Source organism: Raphanus sativus, chromosome 4, assembly GCF_000801105.2.
Source record: "Raphanus sativus cultivar WK10039 chromosome 4, ASM80110v3, whole genome shotgun sequence".
In the NCBI taxonomy this organism is placed as follows: Eukaryota; Viridiplantae; Streptophyta; class Magnoliopsida; order Brassicales; family Brassicaceae; genus Raphanus; species Raphanus sativus.
Genome location: NC_079514.1, coordinates 35,500,477 through 35,527,185, shown reverse-complemented (window position 1 = coordinate 35,527,185; position 26,709 = coordinate 35,500,477). Strand labels below are relative to the sequence as shown.

General features: G+C 35.1%; 3 protein-coding genes and 1 long non-coding RNA gene across 9 annotated transcripts; all 4 read right to left on the bottom strand.

Annotated features, from left to right (window-relative positions):
• LOC108855790 (GTPase LSG1-1) lies at window positions 1-2,892 on the bottom strand. Its single transcript, XM_018629696.2, has 7 exons — window positions 2,509-2,892; window positions 2,344-2,445; window positions 2,169-2,255; window positions 1,575-1,668; window positions 1,409-1,465; window positions 1,256-1,335; window positions 1-1,177 (listed from the first exon to the last, which is right to left on the bottom strand). Exons 1-7 carry the CDS (start codon window positions 2,736-2,738, stop codon window positions 244-246), a joined length of 1,584 nt encoding a protein of 527 aa, XP_018485198.2. The 5' UTR covers window positions 2,739-2,892; the 3' UTR covers window positions 1-243.
• Window positions 2,893-5,171: 2,279 nt separating this feature from the next.
• LOC108848229 (uncharacterized) lies at window positions 5,172-14,488 on the bottom strand. Of its 6 annotated transcripts, XR_008944764.1 has the most exons (10): window positions 14,244-14,488; window positions 13,985-14,159; window positions 12,945-13,611; window positions 7,248-7,478; window positions 6,888-7,181; window positions 6,451-6,796; window positions 6,280-6,370; window positions 6,022-6,104; window positions 5,694-5,941; window positions 5,172-5,615 (listed from the first exon to the last, which is right to left on the bottom strand). It is a non-coding gene; the product is annotated as an uncharacterized LOC108848229 (long non-coding RNA). The 6 variants fall into 6 exon arrangements; XR_008944765.1 differs by lacking the exons at window positions 12,945-13,611; window positions 13,985-14,159; window positions 14,244-14,488 and adding an exon at window positions 7,614-7,689; XR_001949043.2 differs by lacking the exons at window positions 12,945-13,611; window positions 13,985-14,159; window positions 14,244-14,488 and adding an exon at window positions 6,153-6,178 and having other exon boundaries at window positions 6,022-6,069; window positions 7,248-7,607.
• A 765-nt stretch (window positions 14,489-15,253) lies between these two features.
• On the bottom strand, window positions 15,254-16,279 carry LOC108850839 (uncharacterized). Its single transcript, XM_057008259.1, has one exon. The coding sequence runs from the start codon at window positions 16,277-16,279 to the stop codon at window positions 15,254-15,256; it is 1,026 nt and encodes a 341-aa protein (XP_056864239.1).
• A 2,168-nt stretch (window positions 16,280-18,447) lies between these two features.
• LOC130510605 (uncharacterized) lies at window positions 18,448-19,352 on the bottom strand. The gene has a single exon (XM_057007068.1). It carries the CDS (start codon window positions 19,017-19,019, stop codon window positions 18,537-18,539), a length of 483 nt encoding a protein of 160 aa, XP_056863048.1. The 5' UTR covers window positions 19,020-19,352; the 3' UTR covers window positions 18,448-18,536.
• Between the last annotated feature and the right edge of the window lie 7,357 nt (window positions 19,353-26,709).

Genomic DNA, 26,709 nt, shown 5'->3' with positions numbered 1-26,709 from the left:
TAAGAAACACACATTCGATTGAAATTTAAGTTTAGTTGTCTCGTCATGGGTACACAACGAACTTACTGGTTGTATGAAACTATGCTTTGCCTACGAGTAAGCGCAGAGCGATCCTATAATACGTCAATGGCAATCGACCTGGAAAGTTCTCGATAATATTTCGCAAGGACACACTTTCACATAAGAATCAAACACTGTTTCATACTATTTTCGAGCATTTACTGATCAATACATTGAAACCGATCAGTTTTTCCTCTGCGGCTTCTTGTGCTGTTTATGCGAGTCCACTTGTTTCTTCTTGGAATACCCAATCCCATTTGCAATATCAAACGAGCTGAGATCATCTAGAACTTGATCAAGCCCAGGCCCACGAGCTTCTTCACTTACCTCAGACTGTGACCCCTCTCCAGTTTCACCCGTCTCGTTTTCATCATCTCGGGTCATCTCCGGAGGCATGGCAAAATGTGGAAGCTTACCTTCGATGTAGTCTTTCAAAATCTGCCTAGCAGCTCTCGTCTCGTCAGGTAGACCACTAGCGGCAACGTAGCCACGAGAGAGGCAGTAAGTTCTAAGAAGCTCCGAGGCAAGTGGTGGACGGAACCTAGACTCATAGCTTTTGGGTTTAGGCAGAGAGATGTTGTACACTTCCTCAATAACATCTCGAGGAACACGTTCAGCCACGACCTTAACAGCTTCCCGATGCTCTGTCATCCTGTCTATCGGAAGCACCCCACAGGCGATCATATCGTATCTCGAACTCGAGAACGAAGGGAAGACCAAACCAGGGCAATCGCAGAGCATCAGCTCCTCGGAGATTATCAACGTCTGGAAATGCTTTGTCTTCCCGGGGGTAGATGTGACGCCTGTCCGCTTCTGACCTACCAGTGCGTTGATCGTTGAACTCTTCCCCACGTTAGGGTACCCAACAAAGCCAACCACAACACGTTCTCGGTGCGAATCAGCAGAAGCTTTCCTCCTTTTCGCTATCTCCTGAGCCTCGAATTTTAGCCGGTCCAAAAGCTCGTCCCTGCCATATACTTTAACAGCTGGAGAGGTTTCAGGTGCTGGGGTCCACTGTTCTTTTAAGGGTTTGCCATCTAAGGTAGCAGTAGCGGCTTTGGCTGACCAGAAGACGAACAAAATGTTGTTGCGGGTGAAGTATTCCGCCCACTTCTCCCTGTGTTTAGATTCCAAATGGTTAGCCAAAACTTAAAAAAAAAAGGTTAGGGGGAAAAGACGTAAGGCAGAAGTTTACCTGACATAAGGAGGTAAGAGATCCGCCTTGTTTACAAGAAGCATTGTTTCTTTATGCTCATCAATTTCTCGTGCATATGCCTGTGTTAGAGTGTTAGAACAAATAGATGATTTGGTATGGATCAAGGAGAAGTCTATTAAGAGAGAGAGTTACCTCAAGATCAGGGCAACGGTAAAACAGAGGATCTCTAGCATCAACAACCATAACAATCTGAAATACAAGTGAAAAGAAGAGCCAATTATATTCCGAAATGAACTTAACACATTCAAATGGGATCTAGGAGGTAAAAAAATGATAATCCTGGAACAAAAGGACATACCAAATCACTTCGTTCAAGCACTCGCCAAAGTTGTCTCCATATGTCAAGGTTCTTCTCGAATGGTGTCAACACAAGCTTTTCATTTTCCTCGAGGCTGAATGAATGCAGGAAAAAAGTAGGAATGCATAAGTGAATATCACAAGGTCCCAAGGAAAGTTACACATAATAAAATCAAACCATGCATCTAAAATAGCAGCTAAACAATATCTGGAGTGAGCTATAACTGTTTCGGTACCCTATCCCAGACTCTTATCAGCTCTTCTTTATCACAAAAGCTTATCAATATTCTCAAATGGTAAAATTAGAGATAAGCATATCAACTCGTTAGACCCAATTTCATCATCCAAGGGGTAAAGTGATGGCTAAAAGGTTGCACTTCTTTTGTATCAGCATTAAGCTAAAAAGATTGCATTTAGCTCACTTGTGAACGCTGATGCAAGTATCCATTTTCTTAATGCAAAGCATTTTGAACAATTTGCATATGAATGAGTACTCCCAAATTCTACTAACAACAACAACATCCTGTTTACTGTCAACACTATAAAGAAGATAGAAACCCTTTCAGACGAGAGGTAAAAAAAAACAGAACAAAACCTGGCAAGCTTCCTGCGCCAAGAGAGAAAAGCTTGTTTTTCATTAGCATCAAGTTGTTCCACACTCATTTTAGGTGTCCAATGAGGTCTGAATATCATTAACAAAGAATACAACATCACTAAATGAAAACAACAAAACAAGACTCTAAACGTAGAGAGAGAAAAAAAAAACAAACCTTCTGGGAACTTGAAGACTAGTAGCATGTAAAGCCTCTTCTCTCATCCGTTGCTCTTTCCATTCTTTAGCCGTTACACCACTCGAGCTCGAACCCGCGTCCCTGTTAGAAATAACAACATTAAAGCCCGATCTTAGAAATATGATCTAAGTAACACCCACATACATATTGATGGGCACAGGCGTTGCGGAGTCGTGGTGAATAGCGAAGAGACGCTCAGCTTCCTCGGCTTGCTCGATGATGGCGTCGATGTCGCTGACCTCCGTGACGGATTCGAGAACCTTCTTGTTGTTCTGGGACTTGTACTGTTTCCCTTTCTCCTTTGTTTCCTGGATCGCGTGGTTGTGGTGCTTCACTAGGGCTCGACCTAGAGACGTCTTCTCGTTCTTCCCCATTTTTTTTTGCGGATTTCTTGAGATTTGAGGAGAGATTGAAAACCTTTTTTGATTGTGTTTCTCGAAGGAGAGATGTTCAATGGCGGTGGTGGTGGGTGAATTTGGAGAAAATGTGATGTTCGGAATCAGAGAGAGGAGGCTCGTGTGAAACCGCCGTGGGGCGAAGTTTAATAAAAGTCAAAAGTAGGGTTCGAAGGGTAATTACTCAAAACTTCAAACGGTTTATTTATTTTTTTTCCTTGTTCGGATTTATTTTTAACTGTTCGGTTTAGTCATCTCGTTTTGCGATTCCGGTTTGTTTTGACTGGAGCAGTGCAATCAGGTGAATCCAAGGCTGTGTTAGGCCACTTTCAATCACAAAACAATCAACTTCTTCATCTCTTTCTCTCTCTCATCATTATCTTTTTTTTTAAGACATCTTTGTTTCTTTGAAGTCTCTTATTAATTTTACTAGGGGCGGAGCCTCCGCGCAATCGCAGGGTTCGTAGACGTAGCTGTTACTTTATCTTAATGTTTATGTGTTGCGGTGTTTATGAAGTTTTTGTTTAGCCATGGTATTGATAAACATGCTATTTTTTTCTGACGATGTTTTGTATTTGTTATGGTTATATTTGCAAATAATAAGTATAGTCCTAATGCTGAAAATTAAATTTTATTTTGTTGGAAATGTTGATAAATGAAAACAGTAGGTTGTAAGTGTTTGTTGGGGCTTTACCGGACAAAAATGCAGTGCAATATATTCTTTTGGAAGAAGAAAAAACTGAATGGTATGAATAGACCTATAAGTCCAATTTAGAAGACGATGTAACTGAAAAGTTGGCGGTGATCTTATGGCCTTTAGTCTACCTGAAAAGAGAATTCTGAATTTTCTTGTTGTGTATATTTGGTTGTGTTAGTTTGGTCGACGAATAGATATATTAAGTTAGGGCTTAGCTGTGTTAGTGAGAGTTGGTTAATTTTTCAACTTAAATGGAAATTAAAATACGTTAACGTGAGTTGTTAGAAATATAACGCATCCAAAAAACTTTTGGCTACAGAGACACTCTTTGTAAAAATAAAAATGTGTAATGAAATATATTAATATCCATGCTTCAAAATCCATAACCAAAAATAAGTTTCTTAATGAATTTTATTTTGTAGTCATTTTTGTTGATAAACTAATAATGTGACCCAATCTTTTTATTGGTAAACAGTCAAGCAAATGTATTATTACAGAAAACTAAATTAAATAAAAAAGCAATTTGAGATAAATACTGAACAAAAATATTCTACTAAGGGATACTCATCAAAATACCAGAAGACAATGCTGATAGTATCTTGTTAATTCAAACAATCAAATATAGAAGCCTTTGTACACAGTAGTGAAGCACATAAGATTATTAGGACTGGACTTACTCTCAAATCTTTTGGATTCCTTTCGATCACTTCAGTGTGATATATCACAACATCATAATACTCTTGCTCCTTGAAGAACTCATTACATGTATAAACACAACATGATGTTCGTATAACTTGATTCACCAAGATTTAATTACAAAACCAAAATAACTTTCTCACCTCTCTTAGCCTCATCCAACCTCTTTGTTATAAAATTAAAAATAGTTGATTTTGTCGTATATATATTATTTAAATGATACATTATACAAATAGTATGTTATTTTTTAGATTGTTTGATGAATATAAAATATGTTCATATAATTTAAATGTAGTTTTAGATATGATTTTACTAAAAATTATCAAAAATATATTAAAGTGTTAAAGAAAAATAGAATCCTCATTGTGAATATAAAGAAAATAATTCAATGTTTTGTTAGCACTTATATGAACCTAATATTTATAAATTATTAATTTATAACTTTAACTGGGACTATATATTTACGAAGAGCAATTTCTAAAAGACTATTCATAAGATGTCTGTCGAAGTCATAAGTATATGATACAGAAAATACTCTTATAAATTAATAATGTTCGAAATATACTGTTTTACTAATTTATAGAATTATTAATTTAGAAAACCTTTTAAGATTTACTGTATATATATTAATTAAATTTTAGAAAATCAATTTTATTATATTATTTGGTGTAAGAATTTATATGTTGTTTTAAATATAATTTTACTAAATATTATCAGAATACTGTAGAAACTCTATAAATTAACATTCTATAAATTAATAAAAACGATATATTAATAAATTTTGTGAGTCACTCAAGTCAATACAAAAAGTGCAGAGGAACTTTCCAACGACAACTTTAAAGAAAAGTCATCTTCTCTTATGAATATCAACTTACCCATCCCCACGTTAGATATGACAATTGCAGAAACTATAATTTTCATCTATAGGATCTTGTAAATCACTATAACAGCTCTGTATATATATTCTTAGACAATGGCAACCTCCTCTTGTGGTGTCCTTTTGTTGCGCTTACAAAGAATAAATCAACTTGATTTTCTTTAAACAACTTGTATCTACTTTAATGAACAGGTAAACGGTTGTTAAGTAGATATACAGACACTTTGGTTTGGTTTCACTAAACAAAGCTCAATCATTCGCACAACCTTTCTATTTAGCAAACACATGAGAGTTTCTGATATTAAAAACACGACAGAGAAGAATTCATAAGCATATATTTCCCAATCAGAAACCTGACACAGTTCTCTTTTCTATTTCTCCAAAAGTGCCAGGCTTGTGGGTTCCATTTCTTGAGGCCAAGAGAATGCATCGATAACTCAGACCTTTGGAGGAAAGTTAGATCATAGAGATTGGTCTATGGGATTGTGTGCTTCGATGTCAACGTGTCGGATTCCAAGGACAAGCTCTTTGATCTATTTCTCTAACCGATCAACTCTGCTTCCTAAAGCCGTTACAGTCTCCTCACCTGCAAAAATGAATGTAATCAGGTATAGTTTCTAGCTAGGTGCATAACACAATGACAAATCCATAAGTAGAGCTCGACCATTAACAGAGCCGGAGAGACGCCGTACTCGAAGAGAAGGAGATCACATCCGGAGAGAAAGCATTCAAGACCAGAAGAGATAACTCTATGCGTGTTGGATTGCTTTCCACAGTTGTTAGGACAAGGGTTGTCTCTTCCGTGATTGGTCACAGCGCTAACGATGAGCTTGTCTAGAAAAGTCCCTGTTTCGATCTCTAACCCACCTCCACGAGTGAAATGAATTACCTTTCCAACTGCTATGTAGATCCCTAAGAGATTGCAAACATAAAGCTCGGATCTTGGATAAACCTAGAAGAAATCTAGATAGAGAAGAGAAGGAGATTGGTACCGTGATGGGAACAGATATAAGCCTTGCGTCAGGAATAAATGTGATCTCCTGGTTTCAGTTCATCGTTAGAGATCATATCTTCTCTAGAAGAAAAAAAAATGGAGGAGAAAATTAGGCAAATGAGACCTGACCTTCAACGACCTCTATATAAAGGAGCCTGGAGAAGACATTTTCATCTTTAGAGATCTTATTTAGATTCTCACTTGAGCTATAATACCACAATAAATGAAAATAATGTGATTCAGCTAAAGAACATACTTTTATTACAGCTCCCACTTGCATCAGTATAACTCAAAAGCAGAGTCTTGAAGATCTACCAAACTCCTTCACATCTTCAGTAGCGCTTCCTCTGGTAAGCAAAGAAATAATTCAGTGACTGCAACAACAACATAACTTGAGAAACGATCCATTCAAGATTCTGAAACATACCTTTGTAACATTGTTTAAATAATTAAATAAAATCGCAACATAATATAGGGCTTGATAATCCGTGGATTGCCATAGAGATCGCCTTTAAGAACACAACTCGCTTCAAACTCTTTGGATGAATCAAATCTATAAAAATATTTGACCTTAAATAGCTGAATAATACTATTGGGATAATTTTAATGAAAAAAGAAGAGCAAAATCTTGTAGTTCTTTGTTGGTATGCAGTCAGAGAGTCGGAATTTAGGGTTACTTCAAAACCACTCAGCGAGTACACGGAGCCTTTCCCTCAGACGATTCCGGAAAGTATCAACGCGGGTTGAACTAATGGTCCCTGGACAAGCATAGACTGAGCGACAAGAATGAAAAAAATAGTAAGAATTTCTGGTTTATGAAATATACAATGGCCAATAATAAGAACAGAAAGTTGTCGACTTTACCTGTTCGTCGAGAGAAGCATGTCAATACTCATCAGCTCTCCACCTTTCCTGATATTCCGAGCTTCCCTCCCAAGACCTCAGTAGACGGACCTCAGCCGTATTAGAGCAACGGCCTGCAGAAATCGGAAGGTCGTAATGATTCATCGCTTGGAGATTGGGTCGGTTACGTACACCGTTCCGTTTGGGAGCCGGAATCTATAATGGGCTGAGAATACTGAGAAAGTAGCTTTGCCGATGGAGCCTTAGCTTGCTTCTTCCCTGCCTTCGACTTCTCACCATCCGTCACCACTTCGCCTAAACCCACAAAGACATTAGAAAATGATAATTAATCAGACAAAATCAAGAGACAGACCACCAAACCTGCTATTGTAGATATCTCCGAGACATCGGCTTCAGGGTTTGCGTCCTTCAAAAGAGATCTCCTTCACAGGCACCTCAGTTAAAACATGTTTCTCCGCATACATGGCTTGCGGATCAGAGGATCCAAGCTCCGGCTCTCCAGATTCCGATCCAGGATCCGAAACCTCAGTTAAAACCAGTCAACCGGAATCTCGCTCGCTGACGAAGACCCGCCGGTGCTGCCACCGCCGCCTAGGTTATAAAAAACAAAAAAAAAACAGATTTGAAACCAAAAGAAAAAGAAACTCATATTTGGAGAAGAGGAAGAGGAAGAGGAAGAGGAAGAGGGATCGAGAGCGATCAGAAAAAAAAAACTAATCGACAAACCGTAGGGAATATCTGATCAGCGATGGACTAGAGAACAGAACACACAAAGTGGAAACAGGTTAAAAGCCCAAAAAAAACACAGTCCATTAACTAAAAAACGCCACGTGTCACATAGTCAAGAGTGATACTCCCCTATTATAATATAGATTTATCCTTTTTTGAAACTCTTTTTTTTTCTTGAAACACAATTAATTTTGTTTATCCATCTTTGAAAAATCGGTGAGTTTTAGATTGGTTATATCTATACTATTAAAGCAGGATTATATTGTCATTTTTACTAAAAATACCCTTTTCTTTATTAACATTGCATATTTCATTAAGGGTAATCAACTAATATTAATAACACATTTATATTGGGTCATTTTTCTGATCTAGCCCACATCCCACATGAGATCTCTCTTGGGCCATTTGGGCTGATTAAAAAAACCAGATTCAATTCTTATTTTTTTCTCCAAATTCAAATAATTTCTTTTCAATCATTCTTAATATTTTGTGTAATGAACAAAAATTAATCACTTCGGGTACAGATCGGTTCTTTCGGGTATCGGGTTTTTTGGGTTTTGAAATTAAACCCCATTCAGGTATTATAAAATTTCGGATCGGGTTCGAGTCAGATCTTTCCGGGTCCGGGTGGGTTCGGTTCTCATGCATAAGAACCTGAAAAATAACCAATTAACCAAAGTATCTAAACGGGTTCGGTTATTTGTACTCAAAGTAACCAAAGTATCTGATTCAGTTCAAATTTTTGTATCTAAATTAAATTATAGTAACTAAAAATATCCATTCTATACAGTTTTTTTGGGTGAACTTTTATCCAAACTATCATATTTTATCCAAAAATATTCAAAGTATCGAAAATAACTACTATAGCCAACTTATAATATTAATTTAAAATATTAAAATAATTATAAATATAATTATAACATATATTTTTAGATATATATTCACATATCAGATATCTTCGGGTACTCATTCGGTTTTCAGATCGGGTCGGATTCGGGACCGGTTCTTCGGATATAATAATTTAGAACTCATTCGGATATTTACCCCGGGTCTGATCGGGTTTGGAACCCTGATTTTCGGATCGGTTTCAGGTTGGTTCTTCGGATTCAGATATTGTGTTCATACCTATACTCATTTAAAATGAAACACGATAAAGAAAGATAAAAAACTTAAGTCTTTTATACAAAACAAATATATGAAAATATGACATTTACTAAATATTTGTCAATTTAAAAAAAAATAAAGGAAAATAAATCCGCGCTTTGAAAACGCGGATCAAAATCTAGTCTAAACTATTAAAGCTGAAGTACAAAAAAGAATTAGCCCTTAGACTTGCACAAAAATTACATAGTCATGCCACTGCCATCACAATTTTGTCATTTTACTTTTTTTGTTTTTTACTTAAGTTTCGTGATATAACATTAAATTTGGGATTACAAATCATTAATGCCCCAGATCACTCTTAAATGACGTATTTAAATATTCATGCAGATTAGATTTTGCATATAAAATCTGTGACAATTAAAAAATAAATCAACAAAGAATATTCAAAAAACATTCCAAAAACTACTCCTAAATTTACGATAATTAAAAAACAAATCAACAAATAATATTTTTTCCTGATTCTATGCCGTCAGCATTTAATAAGTCACAAAATTCTCTACACAAAACTTGCCATTTACAAAAGTATAGAATTTAATTATCGTATTTATATTGCTTCTAGGGCTGGGCAAAAAATCCGAACCCGAAAAACCGAACCGAACCCGATCCGAAAAAGTAGCACCGAATCCGAACCGAAATTGATTAAATATCCGAATGGATTCAAAATTTCGGTATTTAAAGAACCGAAACCGAACCCGATCCGAACCGAAATATTTTGGGTACTCGAATGTATCCGAAATAAATTTATATACTTAAATATATACATTATTTTTATATATAATGTATATTAAAAATATTAAAAATATATAAGATACCTTTAAGTTTTCCAAAATACTCGGAAAATATATGCAAATAGTCAAAAGTAAATGTTTAAAATAGCTAGAGTATACTGAAAACACCAAAATAGTTAAATATTTATTCATTCTTTATCCAAATATTCAAAGAAAACCAATTTATATGTTAAATTAAGGTATTTTGACATATATGTTATGAAAAATTATATGTAATATATTATCTTTCTTATAGATTTTGAAAATTTAAAGTATATAATATATTTTGAAAATTTAAAGTAAATGGGTTATCCGAACCTGAACCGAACCCGCAAAGATCCGAACCGAACCCGAACCAAAATTTAGAAATATCCGAATGGGGCTGAAATCTTTGATCCCAAAAACCCGAAACCCGAAACCCGAATGGACTGGACCGAAACCCGAATGGGTACCCGAACGCCCAACCCTAATTGCTTCTCCATTAAAACTCGGTTGGCAAGTTTTAATTATTTATAATTTTTACCAACAAAGAATATTCCAAAAATTTTATATTGTTATCATTTTTTGAAGAAGTATTTATATTGTTATCATCTATCTTATCTTATCATCAATTCATGTATTGTTATCAACAACGAATAATTTTTCAAAAAGACATGTAATCATCTATCTTATCAATTCATACATTAGTAGTTTATATTTTAAAATTTTTAAATCAAAATGCGTTACATATTTTAAAAATTTTAGATAGTTATTAATAGTGAGTATCATGCTAAAGTTATTAGTTTTTCATAGTTTCATATTCAAATTTATGTTTCCTAAATATATTATGCATACCTTGATTGTTTTTTTTTTTGGTTACTTTTACAATTGGTTTTAATTGTTGCTATCGGAAATAATTTTTAAAATAAAAGTCTATTAAAAAATAAATCCAAATTACATATTTTAGAGTTTCTTATTTAGTAAACCCCAAAAATCTACACTAAATACTCTAATATTATACAGTTTATGTTAAGTTTACCAAATAAATCACAAATTTGGTTTGTCTAAATAATATATTTATTTTCAAAAATCTCAATAATATGTTTGAACCTTATACTTAACTTTAAAATCAAATATTTATATTATGATTTAATAAAACCCACACATATACTTAAACCTCTAATACTTTACTGTTTAATTAATAAACTAAATAAAAGTGTAATAAAAGAAAAACACAATCTCATAGTTTATAAATAAAGGTTAATCACATTGAACAAGACACACCAAAGTAAAACTTGAAAAACATCTAATCTATTAATTTAGAGTGCTATTTTTATCTACTTAAAAATTGTCATTTAAGTTTTGGACCCATTCCATCTCATTAGAACTAAATATTTATACAATTGAAACATGAATATTTTTTACATCTCTTCAATTTCTTTAGGATTTACGTGACTACCATTCCTATATTAAAGGAACCACATTTAAAAAAAAATCATTTAAGTCTATTTAGAAATCATAATATGCTCAGATACTAAATCCATCTTGCTTACATATCGGGCTATACTATATAGTAATATAAACTTAAACTATAATACCAAGTGTATATTTGCAGCAGTTCGTAATGTTAATTGGATAATTACAAGCTATATGCAGTTGAATATAATAAGGTACATAGAATCGATATGTAATGTAATTTCATGTTTACAAGTCTTTATAAATCAAATACGTAAATGGCATCTGAAAAAAAAGTTAACGTCATTGTTACAATCATTTCAACTATGATGTTTCAGAAATTAGTTTTTTTTTCTTCTTCTGGAAATTAATACCTTTACAAAAATGTAAAACCAACAATTATATACCTTTACAAAAATGTAATATTACTTCAGATTTTTTAATATAACTGAAAAAACCTCGATTTTTCTAAACACGTAATCAACAATTATATAAAATGTATATAGTCATAGCATATTATAAAAATCAACCAAATTAAAAAAATGTATATAATCTATTATTTTAGGGATTGTTTTTTATTTACTACTTGAAGTTGTCATATAAATTTGGACTCTTTCATAGTTGTTACTAGAATATATCATGACTCATATACAATGCAACCTACTAACTTAAATTTAACCAAATCTTAACCAAAAAGTAGATCAATTGAAATTAATCAATAACATCTTTAAAATATTTTTGGTTATCTTTTAATATAACGGATCATACAAAAATGAACCACTCTTAAATCAACGAGTTTTATATCATTCGAAACATAAGAGAAAAATGTGTTGGACATTTTTACAAAAACAAAAATTAATCTTCCAAAAACCAAACAATAGTGGCATAGAACAACATATGCTTATGTTCATATCGCTAACTTACCTTCATATATTTACTTTTCATCTGCATCATATCACATCATACACAGTTATGCAAGAACATGAATTTTTTTGTTCAAACCACTAAATATTGGTGGCATATAGTGAATATATTTTTAAATTCGTTTTTTAAAAAACTATGAGTATTGCAAACAAGAAATCCACTAAGAACAACATATTTTTTAACTTTACTTAAATCTATCTTTTTAAAAAAAAAATAGATGAATATTCTCCAACAACTTTCCTTAATATTTTTAACAAAATAATTCTGATTAGATTGTAAGGACATCGTATAAATTTGTTTAAAATAAATAAAAAATTATATTAACAAAATAAAATATTTTAAATTTAAAATATGAGTTAAAAAGTGTAACAAAGTAAACTATTATATTAAAATGAAACAAGATTAAATAAAAACTAACAACATGTACAACACAAATTATAACACCATTCAGTTATATATATTTAATAAAATATTATCTATATGTTTTATATATAACATATATTAAAACTAAATTTTGACAAATTAATTTCCGCCCTTTAGGGCGGGTCCAAATCTAGTATTAATCTACAACACAATAAGTATAAATAATTAAATTTGTCGAATTTTCAAAAGTTAAAACATATGATTATAAAGAACAAACACCTGTGCGGTACGCGGGTCAAAAGCTAGTCATCCTTATAATTAGAGTTGTTATTTCAGTCTCAAAAGTTCAGAACATAGACAATGTCTGTGTCTTGTCATATCACTAGTATCGTGGCTTATGCTATGCATGGGCATTGTTGTAGACTTGTGTAGTGTTAAATACGATTCCAATCTAAATTCTAGATTTACAAACATGAATCAAAATTTGATTGGAGTATTAGACCTTTTATGGTAGTCAAAATGCACAAACTTGAAAATAGAATTCCTTGAGTAAACATAATAAAGAGAATATCAAAGTTACAAAAAAACATAATAAAGAGAAATATTACTTTTTTTTTTTGCTAAAATAGAGAGAAATATTACTTATCGCTGAAAAATAATAGAAGTAGTAACGTACACAAAGATTTAGTCGACTTTGTGTTCCTCCCACTGTCGGATCCCGACCGCCTCCATCAGCTTCACCCTTGCATTTGAAAGCTCCTTGGCGGCTCTGTCGGCAGCAACCTTCGCCTCCATCCTTCTAGCTGCAAAATGCAACGACATTCGCCTCACTTCCTCTCTTAGCTCTGGCAATCCCTCGAGATCTAATCTCATCATCCATCTCTTGTTTTGAATTTGTGCAGAGATTTCTTGCGCAAATAAGAAGGTTAGATAAGCTGTGTCAGATGTTGCTTTCGCCGCTTTTGCAGTTTCTTGGATCGCAAAGTAGGCTTTGTGAACTTGGTCAGCTAGAGATGCCCCTTCTCTCGAATCTTTTATATCCTCTCCGACCTTGGATCTAACTAGAGTAACTTCCGAGTTGACAAAACTACTCATCAACTCCTTATATGTTCTTATCTTTCCTCCAACATCTCTCGTCTCTTTACGTAACTTTAAGAGTTACGTAAACAAGTTTCTTCGATGTGTTTCAAGATCTGGATTGATCATAAGTTGGTCTATAAACTCCATCTCTGTATCCATCTTCTTTCCATCCTCTTTCAAATCTTCCAATAACTCCTTCGTCTTCTCCACTTCCTTGCTCACATCTCCTTCCTCACTAGACTCATCATCAATCCCTCTCAGCTCTGAAAAAATGAAAACCATGCAAGGATAAAGTTAGAATCAGCATCAAAACGTAATCAAATAGAAAACCCTATATATAAGATCGGACAAAAAATACTAGTTAGAGCTAGCTAGTGGTGATGGTCCGCTCTAGGTTTGTTGTAATGTTGTCGATGTGCCACCAGTTGGGTTCTAAGTTCTAACCCGTACGTTGCATATTGTTTGACAGGGAATAAAAAGATCTCTCTCTCTCTCTCTTCATATGGAGTGCACAAAATAAATCTAGATCCTCGATCGAATTCTATTGTTCACTATAGAGATGTGAAAACTAACATATATAATAAATAAAATATTATCTAGGGTTTCTTCATGCAAATATTAACAAATTGTAATTACCGGCGTGATGGGTTTTATAAGAGATATCAAGGTACTGGATGATGTAAGCATAGTGAACCGCGACGGCGATGATAACGGTGAGACGCAAAAGCCAGACGGCCTTATAAGCGCCTAGAGCCGCCAGAATCATGAACCGGTCGAACAGAAACAGCCAGATTCGGCTAGTAGAAATACCCTAGTACGAACATAAAAAAAACAGAGAGAGATATTTAACACGAATTAAAGGTAAACTAAAGATGTGTATACATGATATACTTACATAGCGGCCTGCCGAAGAGTTTTTACGGCCTAACCAGTGAAAAAATAATGAGACAAAGGTAGTGGTGAAAAGGAGAGGACCAATAAATAGTAAGACTGATCTGCAGGAGAAGAGAAGTAACACGAAGAGAAGCAAACGCTCAGACCAAAAGAAAAATCTGGCTGCGTCTTCTTTAAGTTTTGCAGATATTTCTTGTTCTCCAATGCTATTCATCTTCTTTTTCAATCCTAATATCCTATGTTGCCAATAAGGATACAGACTTTTATTTATATATATGTATATATGTATGCAAGTCCTTTTACGAATATAAGAAGGATTTATAAAAATCGTATCCCTATAAAGTCGGGACTTTGGTATTTAGGTTTATCGCTACTTTTGGGTGATTCAGTTACAGGTGTGTGTATTGGTTATTAAGGAAACTTGATACAATCGTAATTACGGTATACTGTCTCTATTACTTGTGTATCAAGTGTATTGATTTACTCCCATAATTCTATTGATACGGTAATTATGATTGTATCAAGTTTCCTTAATACTGGTTTCATGTTACCAGAAATCGGAACACTGGTTTTCTGGTTTAGTTCGATTAGGTATCGAAGAAAAGTTTCGAACTCGATGATTTCTAAGAGCATCCTCATTGCTAGGACAATTAAGAAGTATCTTAGTATAGTTTATTAATATAGTGTCTTTGTAATATTAGCATAATTAATCGATAATAATCGATCTAGACGTTCAAAAAAAAAAGTGATGAAGTTAAAGATACTTGTGTAAAAGTAGAGATTATTGCTGCATACTTTAGTTGGTTTTTAGTTAAATTGAAATATTTATTTTTTGTAAGTTATTTGTGTTTAAAGTAAAACATATAACATTAAAATAGAAAACAATAGGAAACTACAAATTATGAAAAAAAAAATACAAAGTTTATAAAAAAATTACAAAGTTGTAAAAAAATCTAAAGATAGCAGAAGATAATTATTTTACACAATTTATAGAAAGTTAAACATGAAATGCTAGTTTTCAAACCCAAATTGATCCCATATATTTTCGATCAAATCAAGTTTTAATTGTCTATGGACTTGGTCATCATGAACTTCTGGTCGACGATCAAGTGGATTGAAAACCAGAGAAGGCGCTTTGACGCAGAAAGAAATATCCTCATTGTGAAACGTCTCATCTTGACTCTGTGTACGTCGTTCATCTTCGACAATCATATTATGGAGTATGATACATGCTCTCATAATATTTGCTATTTTAGATTTGTCCCATAACTTAGAATGATGTTTAATAACGGCGAATCTAGCTTGCAGAACTCCAAAGGCACGCTCAACATCTTTTCGGACTGATTCTTGGGTTTGAGCAAATAAAGAATGTTTTGGACCCTGTGGTAGTCGGATAGATTTAATAAATGTCGCCCATTCCGGATAAATACCATTTGTGAGATAGTAGGCGTATTTGTACTCCCTTCCGTTGACATTGAAGTTTACTTCCGGAGCAACTCCGTTAATAATGTCATCAAAAACCGGTGATCGATCAAGAATATTAAGATCGTTCATAGTACCTGGTGCTCCAAAAAATGCGTGCCATATCCAGAGATCATAAGAAGCTACGGCCTCCAACACAATTGTTGGTTTATCGGTTCCTCGTGAAAACATACCTTTCCAAGTGTTGGGGCAATTCTTCCACTCCCAATGCATACAGTCGATGCTTCCAATCATCCCGGGAAATCCACGTTGTTCTCCGATATGTAGTAGTCGTTCAAGATCCTCCGCAGTTGGACGTCTTAGGTATTGATCGCCAAACAAGTGGATAATTCCGGCAGTGAATTTGTGCAAGCGTTTTCGAGCTGTTGTTTCACCAAGTCTGACATATTCGTCTACCGTATCAGCCCCACCACCATATGCTAATTGACGAATTGCTGCAGTGCATTTTTGGATCGGCGATAGACTTGACCTTCCGACTGCATCTTCCGTTGAAGCAAAATACTCTACTTCTGTAGAGAGACGATCCACAAATAAAACTACAGAGGAGAAACACATACCGAGTTTTCGACTTTGCACGGAGAGGATTTCGATCTAGGCTATCAACAAAAGGACATGCACCGAGAGGAATTCGACAGAGGAGATGCACCGACAAGGTCTCGATTAGGACACTCAACGGCGGGATCTAGCTACAGATTGATGTTGAGTGATCGGAATGAAGGAGAGGATGAGGATAGGGAATCGACGAGGGCTGCGGCGAACATAGGGCGATTCAATCGGCGACTCTCTCTCAACAAGAAGAAGACAGAAATGAGAAGACCAAACCCGACTCCCCTTCGTCTAAACCTAAAGCCAATGCGACAGAGACACCTGTCACTAAGGACACATAATGAAAACTTCTTAATTAAGAAGTTTCATGGCCCGTTCCCAAGCTTTTTATTTCTTTTTCATTTTCTTTTCTGTCCAAATACCCTAAAAATGGGCTAAGAATCCCGCGATAATCATACTCTAAGAAAATTAAAGGTAAGATATGTGTGATGTGTCATGTGTGTTCGACATATAAATTACAAGTAATAATTATATTCGTAAATTTTCATTTGTCATCTTTATTTGGATCGAAAAATCTCGGTGGATATTCGTAACTTCTAAACTATTAAAACTGTGTACTTAACCCTAATTTTTTCTAAATAATTGCAGTTTGTGCCACTAGATTTAAATTAAATAATTAATTCAAATTACAGTTACTACATTAATCATTTAGATTTGCTATAGATTTTGTCGGAGAGTTCATTACCAAAAATGTGATTAGTAGATAGGTTTTCTTAATCATTTTTCTTAAAATCAAACATAATTAATTGGAATCTAATCTTACAAAATATAATTTCCAGTTTTTCTGTGTTTAAATACAAATCGATTATATGAAAATAACTAATAAAACGTGATTTTTTTGAAATCAAACATTTCTGTTTCCAACATTCATATTACCCTAATTTTAAAATATTTATTTTTTTAAGTGTTGTATATTCTTTATTTATTTCCAATATAAAGCAAGAGACATATTAAATTGAAAAGATAACAAAATATAAGATATTTGGTTTAGAAACATAAATGTATTAGTATACATAAGCATATTAAATAGTTAAATTTATAAGCAAATATAATATAAAAGTGATCAATATAATAAAAAGAATCAAATTTATTAAGATGTAGTTTTAGTTAGTTCAGCATCTAACAAAAATATCAACAACTAACACGTTTGAAATATATATAATCTATCTATAAATCATAGTTTTATAACAATATCATATATTACAAATAAAAAAAAATACCCGGACGGACGCACGGATCAGAATCTTAGTTATAGATTATTCTTATAGTACCATAAAAACCACTCAGATCCCAACCTAAATCCAAAAATGCCCAAGCAACAAAAGAATTGTAAACATTATATTTGAATCAAACAAAATTAAAAGCATAAATAGGGATGGCAATTGGGCTCTCCCGTCCCATTCCGTCCCGAACCGCTGCGGGTTCAGCTTCTGGCGGTACACGGCGGGCCTGTCCCGCGCGGGATGCGGTCCTTAAACTAGCTGCCCAATCCTGTACCGCGAAATATGTAGGCCTTCGCGGGCCGTTCCGCGGGACATCGAATATTATATCGTTTATTTCTACATGAACAAACAAACATAGACAATAATTGAGTTTCAGCTTACACATGATCGAGCATACTCTTACAAGATCAATAATTAAGCTTATACGAAACAAATATTTTTTATTATCATTTATGATGGCTTAAAGAAGCTCCACCGGTACAGATCAGAGACGCTTGGGAGACCGGAAGCATCATCCACTGGTACAGATCAGAGACGCTTGGGAGACCGGAAGCATCATCTCTCTCTCTCTCTCTCTCTCTCTCTCTCTCTCTCTCTCTCTCTCTCTCTCTCTCTCTCTCTCTCTCTCTCTCTCTCTCTCTCTCCCTCCCTCCCTCAGGTGAAAGCTTCAAAATCCCGCGGTTTAACCCATCCCGCTTTCAACCCGTCCCGCTTTGAGCACATCCTGTTTTAAACCCGTCCCGCTTTGAGCCCGTCCCGCGAGGCCCGCAATTTTGCGGGTTTATAAAATGGAGTCCCAATCCCGCCCCGCAGCAAGCCTTTACGGGCCAGGTCCGCGGTCCAGGTCCTTGATTGCCATCCCTAAGCATAAACATTGCTATGTTTTTTTTTTGTTCTATTCACATACCCACATAATTATCGAAGTCAAATACTGTATATATAAATTAAAAATACTATTATTCTCTCACAAACTTGGCAGAATTTTAAAAATTTCCCAATGACGTATCCCTCTGTGACGGGCTCCTCCAAAAACCTGCCCCATAAAAATGTTCCAATATGTCATCCTCAAGCACGAGAACATCGTCCGATTCGCATTTCGCTTCGTGTTTCTCAAGAACAACAATCTCGGCTGTTAGATCTTCTTCCTTCAATCTCGCATGCACGGTGCTCTCGCTCCCTTTCGCAGCCGCTGACGATGCAAGCAAACCGTGTCGTTTTATCATGAGACGTCGCCGTTTGCTACGTTTCCACGCTTTCTTACAAACAGCCGCCGGAACCTTGTAAACAGCCAAAACAACCAAATTAACCACGGTGAGAGGACAGCAGCAGCACACCGCCGCGCACTCCGCCGCCGCTCCTCCCGCTACTTCTCCCACCTTCCTCCTCTCCCCGTGTTTGCTCATCTTCGTTGTCATGGACGGAAAGCTTCTTTCTTCCGATACCAATATCACGTGACTACGAGTCATACCAAAAACACGTAAAGAGAAAGATGATATGGGATCTTCAGACCGAAAGCGAGATAACCGTGTCAGAGAAAGTTGGAGAATCTAGTGACGATTGACCCATATAGGTCATTCATCATAGATTCTCTGGTTATGTTGGCAAATCAAAGCATGAAGATCATAGGAGACGAGAAATTACAAATATTAATATGTGGGTGACGAGTAGAAATAGGAGGATGGAGATAAAAGAAAATAGCTGTATTATATGATTTGCTGGATTTTTCAGAGGAAGTGAAAGAAAACTTAGAAACGTCTGGTTAGCCGGGAAGATCGGCGAGGATATAACCAAATGCTTTGCTTTTGCCTCTAAAATCAAACAACAATAGAAAAAACAAAATAATTGTTTTTCTCTTGGCTGTGTTTTTTTTTTGGAAAAAGTCGTTTTTGGAGTTATCTTATCTACAAGAACCACTAATTCCTTGCTAACTGGATAGGTAGTTTTCATTAACTATAGAAGTTTAAATAAAAATAGAGGTTCAAAAACAGATAAGAAAATTCTCAAAAAGAAAAAAAAAACAAAACAAACGAGAAATACTCTAGGATAGCACTACAAAAAATTATTGTCACATATATAATCTAAGATCAAAATGATCAAAATGTGGTGGAGATTTGTGATTGAGGTTTAAAATTTTATAAATAAAAAATGAATATTAAAATAAGCAATTTAAAAATAGTTTTAACAGAATTTTCAAATTTCAAAAATAAGATTTGAAAAAACAAAATTTTCCAAAAGTTTCGAATTTGAAAACATATAATCCAAAATTATAATTATTTATTTATTTGTATCTATACATCTAGGCTATAAAGGTATTTTCTTATATTAAGTAGAATATTTTGGTCATTTATTTCATATGATCTCTTTTTGCGACAAAAACTTGAAAATAGTTTTTTTTTTTGGAGAAATGCCCAAACAAAACTTTCCCTCTGTTTTAGTATATATACTGGATTGTAAACTGTCATTTTGAAAGAGCAAAATTTTTGCTTACAAAATTTAATTAATTAAAAAATTAAAATGTTTTTGTGTATATGCTAATATTATATATATTTACTTTTTCATAATTATGAATATAAGATTGTATATATAATACTATTTTATTTTATTTTATTATGCAACCGTATGAATTCTCGTAATGAACTCTCATAAATTTAACAAAGTCTTTTCAACACAAGATCTTAGAGAGAGAGAAAAGCCTCTTCCGAGTAGATCTGGTTTTGGGTTTGGTGTACGGCTGAGCACCGTGCCGTCACCAGAACCCTCCTTCTCCCATCAACTAGCTAGTTCTTTGCTTCTCCTTCAACTCCAATCCCCTACCGCCTTGTCTGAGCTCCGTTTCGGCTTCCATCCTTGATTCATCTTTAGCTCACTGAGATTATAGATGGAAACGGTGGCTCTGCTTATTCTAGAGTCAAGGCACAATAGTGTGGAGGGTTTTTACTTGGTGAAGTCAGCTTGACAGGTTTCCAAAAAAGATCAATATGCGCTTATTTGGGTTCTCTCTCTTGCGGTCCAATTTGGTTTCAGTGATAATGTTACATCTTTTCGGTCTGTTATAGCGGCATGCTGGCTACGTAGCCTTGGAGACATAGGGGGTTATTAGAGAACGGTCATGAGGCATTCTTGTTGGGTCTTGGTGTTTGGCTTCTTGGATTTGATTACAGCAGCGGTGTGAGAAGTGGTGTGCTATTGGTGTGTTTTGTGTGCTGTTGGTGAGGTGGTGTGGGGAAAACATAACATGTCTTACACCTCTGAGAAGTTTTAGGTTTTTATCATTGTTATCTCTGTGTTTTGGAGTTCTTGGCTTTTGAATAATTATCTTTTATGGAGTGTCTTACGCCTCTCTTGTCTTTCAGTTAGCTGAAGCATTATAAAGAGTCCCTGAGGATGTTAGGTTCTCTGATGAAGGCTCAGTTGAGGAGGGAGCTTAGTCTCAAAGCATTTGCTTGCTTCTTGGTGGGTGTATGCTGTTAGGCTCTCGAGTTTGAGTTCTGGTTTGGTACCGTGAACTGAAGGTTCAGGTAATCGTAGTCTCATGTTGTTGTGAAAGCCTTTGCAAAGTTTTGCATAATTGTTTCTTTTTTGTGTGTGCGGTTAACGGCAAGAGGTCCGGCTCGTCAAAACTCATAAGTCTTAGAGCAGCTCCATTAGTAGTATCAACACAAGTATATATCTCATTAATACCAAAAATTACAAAAACAAAAAGTTGGAAAGATAAATAAGAGAAGTATCTTTGCACATAAGTTTTTAGAAGAAGATTAAACCAAATGTTCATGTTTGAACGATTCAAATTAAATGAATGAAGTAAAAACTAACTGTTCAACAAAACTACAATATAATAATAATATAAAACCTGACATATATTTATTTGGAGATATTGTCCAATAATGTTGCTCTTATCTATAGTCTCCTCTTCAAGGTTTGTTTTCGAGGCTGGATGAAAGAGTGAAGACTAATATAGTGCTTGTAATCGGTTGTGTACGTCATCCGTTGTTTGGGTTTGTGCTTCCCTTGTTATGGGATTTAGGTTTTTTCCCTATAGGATTCAGTTTTCCTTTTATGGAATATAGTTGCTGAAGATATTTATTTTTTTTCCTTAGGTTCATGTAATAGACTTTGTATTCAACTGTTGTGTTATCCTAATAAAATCTAATTTGACTGAAAAAAGAAACTATCATAAATTTATTATATTATTTAGAAATATGATTAGCAATATACTGTTGTTTTACATAGTTAACTTTAAAGATTTTCTTTGTGCTTTTTATTAATTACTAGTAATATTTATGTAGTATTACACAAGACTAAAGTTTACGTATAATGTAATGTTTAGGTTTCAATAAGATAGACTATGTGACTCATCTGCACCCATATACATACATGAATATTTATAAGAAACCAAATTATAATAATTTGTGTAATGTTGTATTAGTTTTTTTTTGTATTTATGTTATTATAGTTATATTTTCTTGGATAGTAATAACAGTTTTATCTATAAATTTTTAGTTGCATTGGTATAATTTATTTTTAAAATTTTTATATCGCCATAGTAAGAATTGATGTCAAACGTGTTAATTATTTTTGATTCAAATTATTATCAAACTTCTTAACCGAGTCAAAATATTCAATTATTGCATAAGTATGGATGCTCTACAAAATAGTGGTAACATAAGTTAGACATTATATATAAATACAAATAATTTTTGTTTTTGAAAAACTTTATTCAATTTTTAGATATATTTTTCTATTTTATTTTCTCGAAATTTTGTTTTTAAATATAAAGTTTATTTATTTATTTTAAATTAATATTTAAAATCTAAATATTAATTATATAATTTTTTAAATCCTAAACCCTCAAACCATATCCCCCTAAATTTAAAACTTTAATATATATTAATTAATTATAGAAATATAAGTATGTTTCATTTCTTTAATGAAAATTATCTTGGTTATTTTGATTCTTGTGTATTATATTTTTGGTAAAGACTTTGCAACTTAGATTTTCTAATGATAAACCGTATATTACATATATAATAGTTTTGTTTTATAAATCAAATAAATTCATGTATGAAAGTGGTAAGATACTGTGTCTGCTATAGATATTTCTGAAAATGAGAAAATACCCGTGCGTAGTAGTAGATCAACTTAGTAAACCATTAAAGGAAACCGTATTAATGTAATTCAATATGTTGTTTTGCTCCGTTAGATCGAACAAACAAAACGATGCATCGAGACCTAATTTTTGGCTGATCATTATTATTTTCCCGGTCATTTTTTCATCGACTTTGCCTCCAATTTTATTTGCGTGTGTTTTCAACTCCTCGAGCTCTCCTCAAAACGTATCTCTCTCTCTCTCTCTCTGAACAAACTTGACAAATAATGAGTTTGGGAATGAAAGTGTTGAGTTTTATTGATGAAATAGATGAGTATATATACTCAGACAATAGAAAAACCAAAGCTAAATAGGAAAATAAAAACAAAATAAAAACAATCTTTATCTAAAACGTAGTAGGAACTTTATCTAAACCAATCCTTATCTCTTTAGAAGTTCCTACTCCAATACCCCCCCTCAAGTTGGAGCATGAATGTTATTGATGCCTAACTTGAGAAGAAATGCATCGAATTCCTTTCGTCCGAGAGCTTTGGTTAAAATATCTGCTAGCTGGTCATGAGTAGAAACATGAGTGGTCCGGACCACACCTTTGATAATTTCATCTCTGACAAATTGACATATGATCCCCATGTGTTTGGTTTTCTCATGTAACACCGGATTTGCACTGATATGGAGTGCAGATTTGTTATCACAGCAGATGAGCATCGGCTCTTTGTGTTCAATTCCTAACTCGATGAGTAACTCTTTGATCCATATGAGCTCTTGAGTCATTGCCTTGAGAGCACGGAACTCAGCCTCCGTTGATGATAGTGAAACACAATCCTGCTTCTTAGTCTTCCAACACACAGGTGAAGTCCCAAACTGTACAATCATACCGGTTATTGAGCGACGAGAATCAGGACACGAGCCCCAATCCGAGTCACACCAACCAGTCAAAGAAAGCGTAGTGTTGGCACGAAATAAAACTCCTTGTCCGATCGTTCCTTTTAAATACCGAACCACCTTTAATGCCGCCAGCCAGTGTTCTTCTCTTGGTTTCTGCATGAACTGAGTTAAAATATGAACAGAATATGCTAGATCAGGTCGTGTGGCCAGAAGATAGATCAGTCTCCCAGTCAAACGTCTGTAACGCTCCGGATCACTAAGCAGAGGACTTTCAGATTTAGCAAGTTGATGGTTTTGATCCATTGGTGAACCAGCTGGCTTGCTTCCAAGGAGACCACACTCGGTGATAATATCAATTGTATACTTTCGCTGGCACAAGTAGATCCCCTGTGGTCCTCTAGCTACTTCCAATCCAAGAAAATACTTGAGAGCTCCTAGATCTTTCATATAGAAACATGTTGAGAGATAAGCTTTGAATGATAGAATCGCTTCAGATGAATCACCGGAGATGATGAGATCATCAACATACACAAGAATCCGGAGAGAAATGTTGTTGCGTGTGTACACAAACAACGAATGGTCAGAATGTGTTTGACAAAAACCATACTTCTCCAAAGCTTCAACTAATTTAGAAAACCAGCACCTAGGTGCTTGTTTTAATCCGTATAGAGATTTTCGGAGTCGACAGACTCTGTTATCATTTGGGTCCTGAAATCCTAGAGGTACTTTGATGTATACCTCATCTTGGAGATCCCCATGGAGAAACGCATTATGGACGTCCATCTGATGTATTTCATGGTTCTTCTTTGCTGCAATGTCAAGAAATATGCGCACTGTCGTCATCTTCGCTACTGGTGAGAATGTCTCAGTATAGTCAAGACCTTCGGTTTGTCTGTTTCCCAGCACCACCAAGCGCGATTTATGGCGCTCGATCTTCCCGTTAGCTAGTAGTTTAATAGTGTATAACCACTGAGTTCCGAGAGCCGTCTTGCCTGGTGGGAGTTCTTGAAGATCCCACGTATGATTACGTTCCAAAGCATCCATCTCTGCTTTCATAGACTTGCGCCACACTTCATATTTCATTGCTTCTCGAAAATTCTTAGGCTCAATATTGATTGTTAGAGCAATGATATAGCTGAGATGTGAAGTTGACAAACGGTCATAAGATAAATAATCTGATAAAGGAAAGAGCGAACCTGAGAGAGGCTGAGGCGCGGATGAAGGAAGAGAAGGAGTGGATGCAGGGATTGTAGTAACGGTGTTGACGACGTAGTCACGAAGACGAGATGAAGGCAGTCGAACACGATGACCTCGTCCCATATTTTCATGATCTGTTATTGCAGGTTCGTCTGTTGCAATTGTCTCTGTTTCAGAACCATAATTCTCTATTTCTGGATTTGTATTCGAATTTTCTGTGGTCAAGTCTTGAATGTTGATTTCTGAACTGTCCTCGTGTAATGTTGAGACCCTTGATGGTCCTATACCCAGTGTCTCATTAGGTAGTTGTGTCGCCTCTTTCTCAAAATATGGAAATACATCTTCTTGAAATTCAACGTCTCTTGATATAAATATTGTTTCAAGGTCTAGATCAAAGAGTTTCCACCCTTTGATTCCAGTTGGATATCCGAGGAGTATACATCGTCGACTTCTTGGAGCAAACTTATCTCCCTTTGTATTCTTATTATGAGCATAGGCTAAGCATCCTAATACTCGAAGGTGAGACAAGTCGGGAGTTTGTCCATGAAGCACTTCATACGGCGTTTTGTTTTTGAGAATTACAGATGGCGTTCGATTGATGAGATGTCCCGCAACTAATACACACTCGCCCCAAAATTCTATAGGTAACTTTGCTTGAAACCTAAGGGCACGAGCAATGTTAAGGATATGACGGTGCTTCCTCTCTGCTCGTCCATTCTGTTGAGGCGTATACACGCATGACGTCTCATGAATGATTCCTTGGTCTTTGAAGAAACATGTGAGACACATGAATTCAGTTCCATTGTCGCTTCGAAATCTTTTTACTTTCTTTGAGAACTGTCTTTCAACCAGAAGTAGGAATTCTTTGATTTGTTGAGCGACTTGCGACTTGTCTGGTAGTAAGTACAGCCAGACTGCCCTTGACTTGTCGTCGATGATTGTTAGAAAATATCTAGAACCACAAAACGCTGTTGTTCGATAGGGTCCCCAGACATCACAGTGTACTAAATCGAAAATTTCTGTTGCATTATGATAACTATCTGGAAAACTGAGGCGAGTTTGTTTTGCCCGAAAACAAATATCACAACTTTTGATAATATGATCATGAGACGATGAACTTTTAATATCAGGAATCATGCTGGTAACTCGAGAAGATGGATGTCCAAGACGTCGATGCCACAATACTGAGTCTTCGACCATAGTAGTAACAAACGATGTCAATTCTTCAATCCCTCGAAACCGGTACAATCCCTCTCCTTCTCTTTCACCCGCTCCAATCAGCGTCCTCAAGGTACGGTCCTGCAATATCATTAATTTATCAGTGACCTGGCCAACAAGAAAATTATCAGTCACAAGCTGTCCGAATGAAATCAAATTTGTGTGAAAGCCCTTGACATAATACACATTCTGGATATGTAATGTCGGGGTAAGTTTTACAGTCCCCTGTTTTGAAGCAACTGCTCCGGATCCTGCTGGTAAGAGGACTGGTATCTCTGGTATGTCACGAGTATTCTCCATTAACTCGAGATCTCCTGTCATATGATGAGTTGCTCCTGTATCTAAGATCCAGATACAGTCATTCTTACCCTTTAGACGATCCGTTGCTGCTCCTTTGTTGATAAGTTTCTGCACGATGTTCCACTGATCATCCGTAATGCCACTTAATCCAAGACGATCCGCATCAGTTATTGTGATGTTTGCTTGGATCTCTTTTGGTGTCGTGTTCAATACGGTAGCCGTATTAGCTTTTGGTGTGGTTAGACGATCTTGGCTAGTCGTGCTATTGGTTGCAGGTTTGCGGTTATTGTTGGTTCTGTTTTTAGATCGATCCTCCCACCACTCTGGATAACCTATAATCGTGAAGCATCCTGCAGCTTCGTGTCCTGTGCGTCCACAAGCTGTACACTGTCGAGTTAAGTCTCTGTTCCCCGGTCTTGAAGAGTCTTTGTAGCGAGAAGTAGTTGCAG

What these genes read in the sequence shown, in the direction of transcription:
- LOC108855790 (XM_018629696.2), bottom strand. Translation starts at nt 2,738, where the DNA reads ATGGGGAAGAACGAGAAGACGTCTCTAGGTCGAGCCCTAGTGAAGCAC. An exon ending in ACGCCTGTGCCCATCAATAT is followed by an intron (nt 2,446 to 2,508) that starts GTATGTGGGTGT and finishes TATTTCTAACAG; the next exon opens with GGACGCGGGTTCGAGCTCGA. An exon ending in AGTCTTCAAGTTCCCAGAAG is followed by an intron (nt 2,256 to 2,343) that starts GTTTGTTTTTTT and finishes AATGATATTCAG; the next exon opens with ACCTCATTGGACACCTAAAA.
- LOC108850839 (XM_057008259.1), bottom strand. Translation starts at nt 16,279, where the DNA reads ATGTGTTTCTCCTCTGTAGTTTTATTTGTGGATCGTCTCTCTACAGAA.
- LOC130510605 (XM_057007068.1), bottom strand. Translation starts at nt 19,019, where the DNA reads ATGACTCGTAGTCACGTGATATTGGTATCGGAAGAAAGAAGCTTTCCG.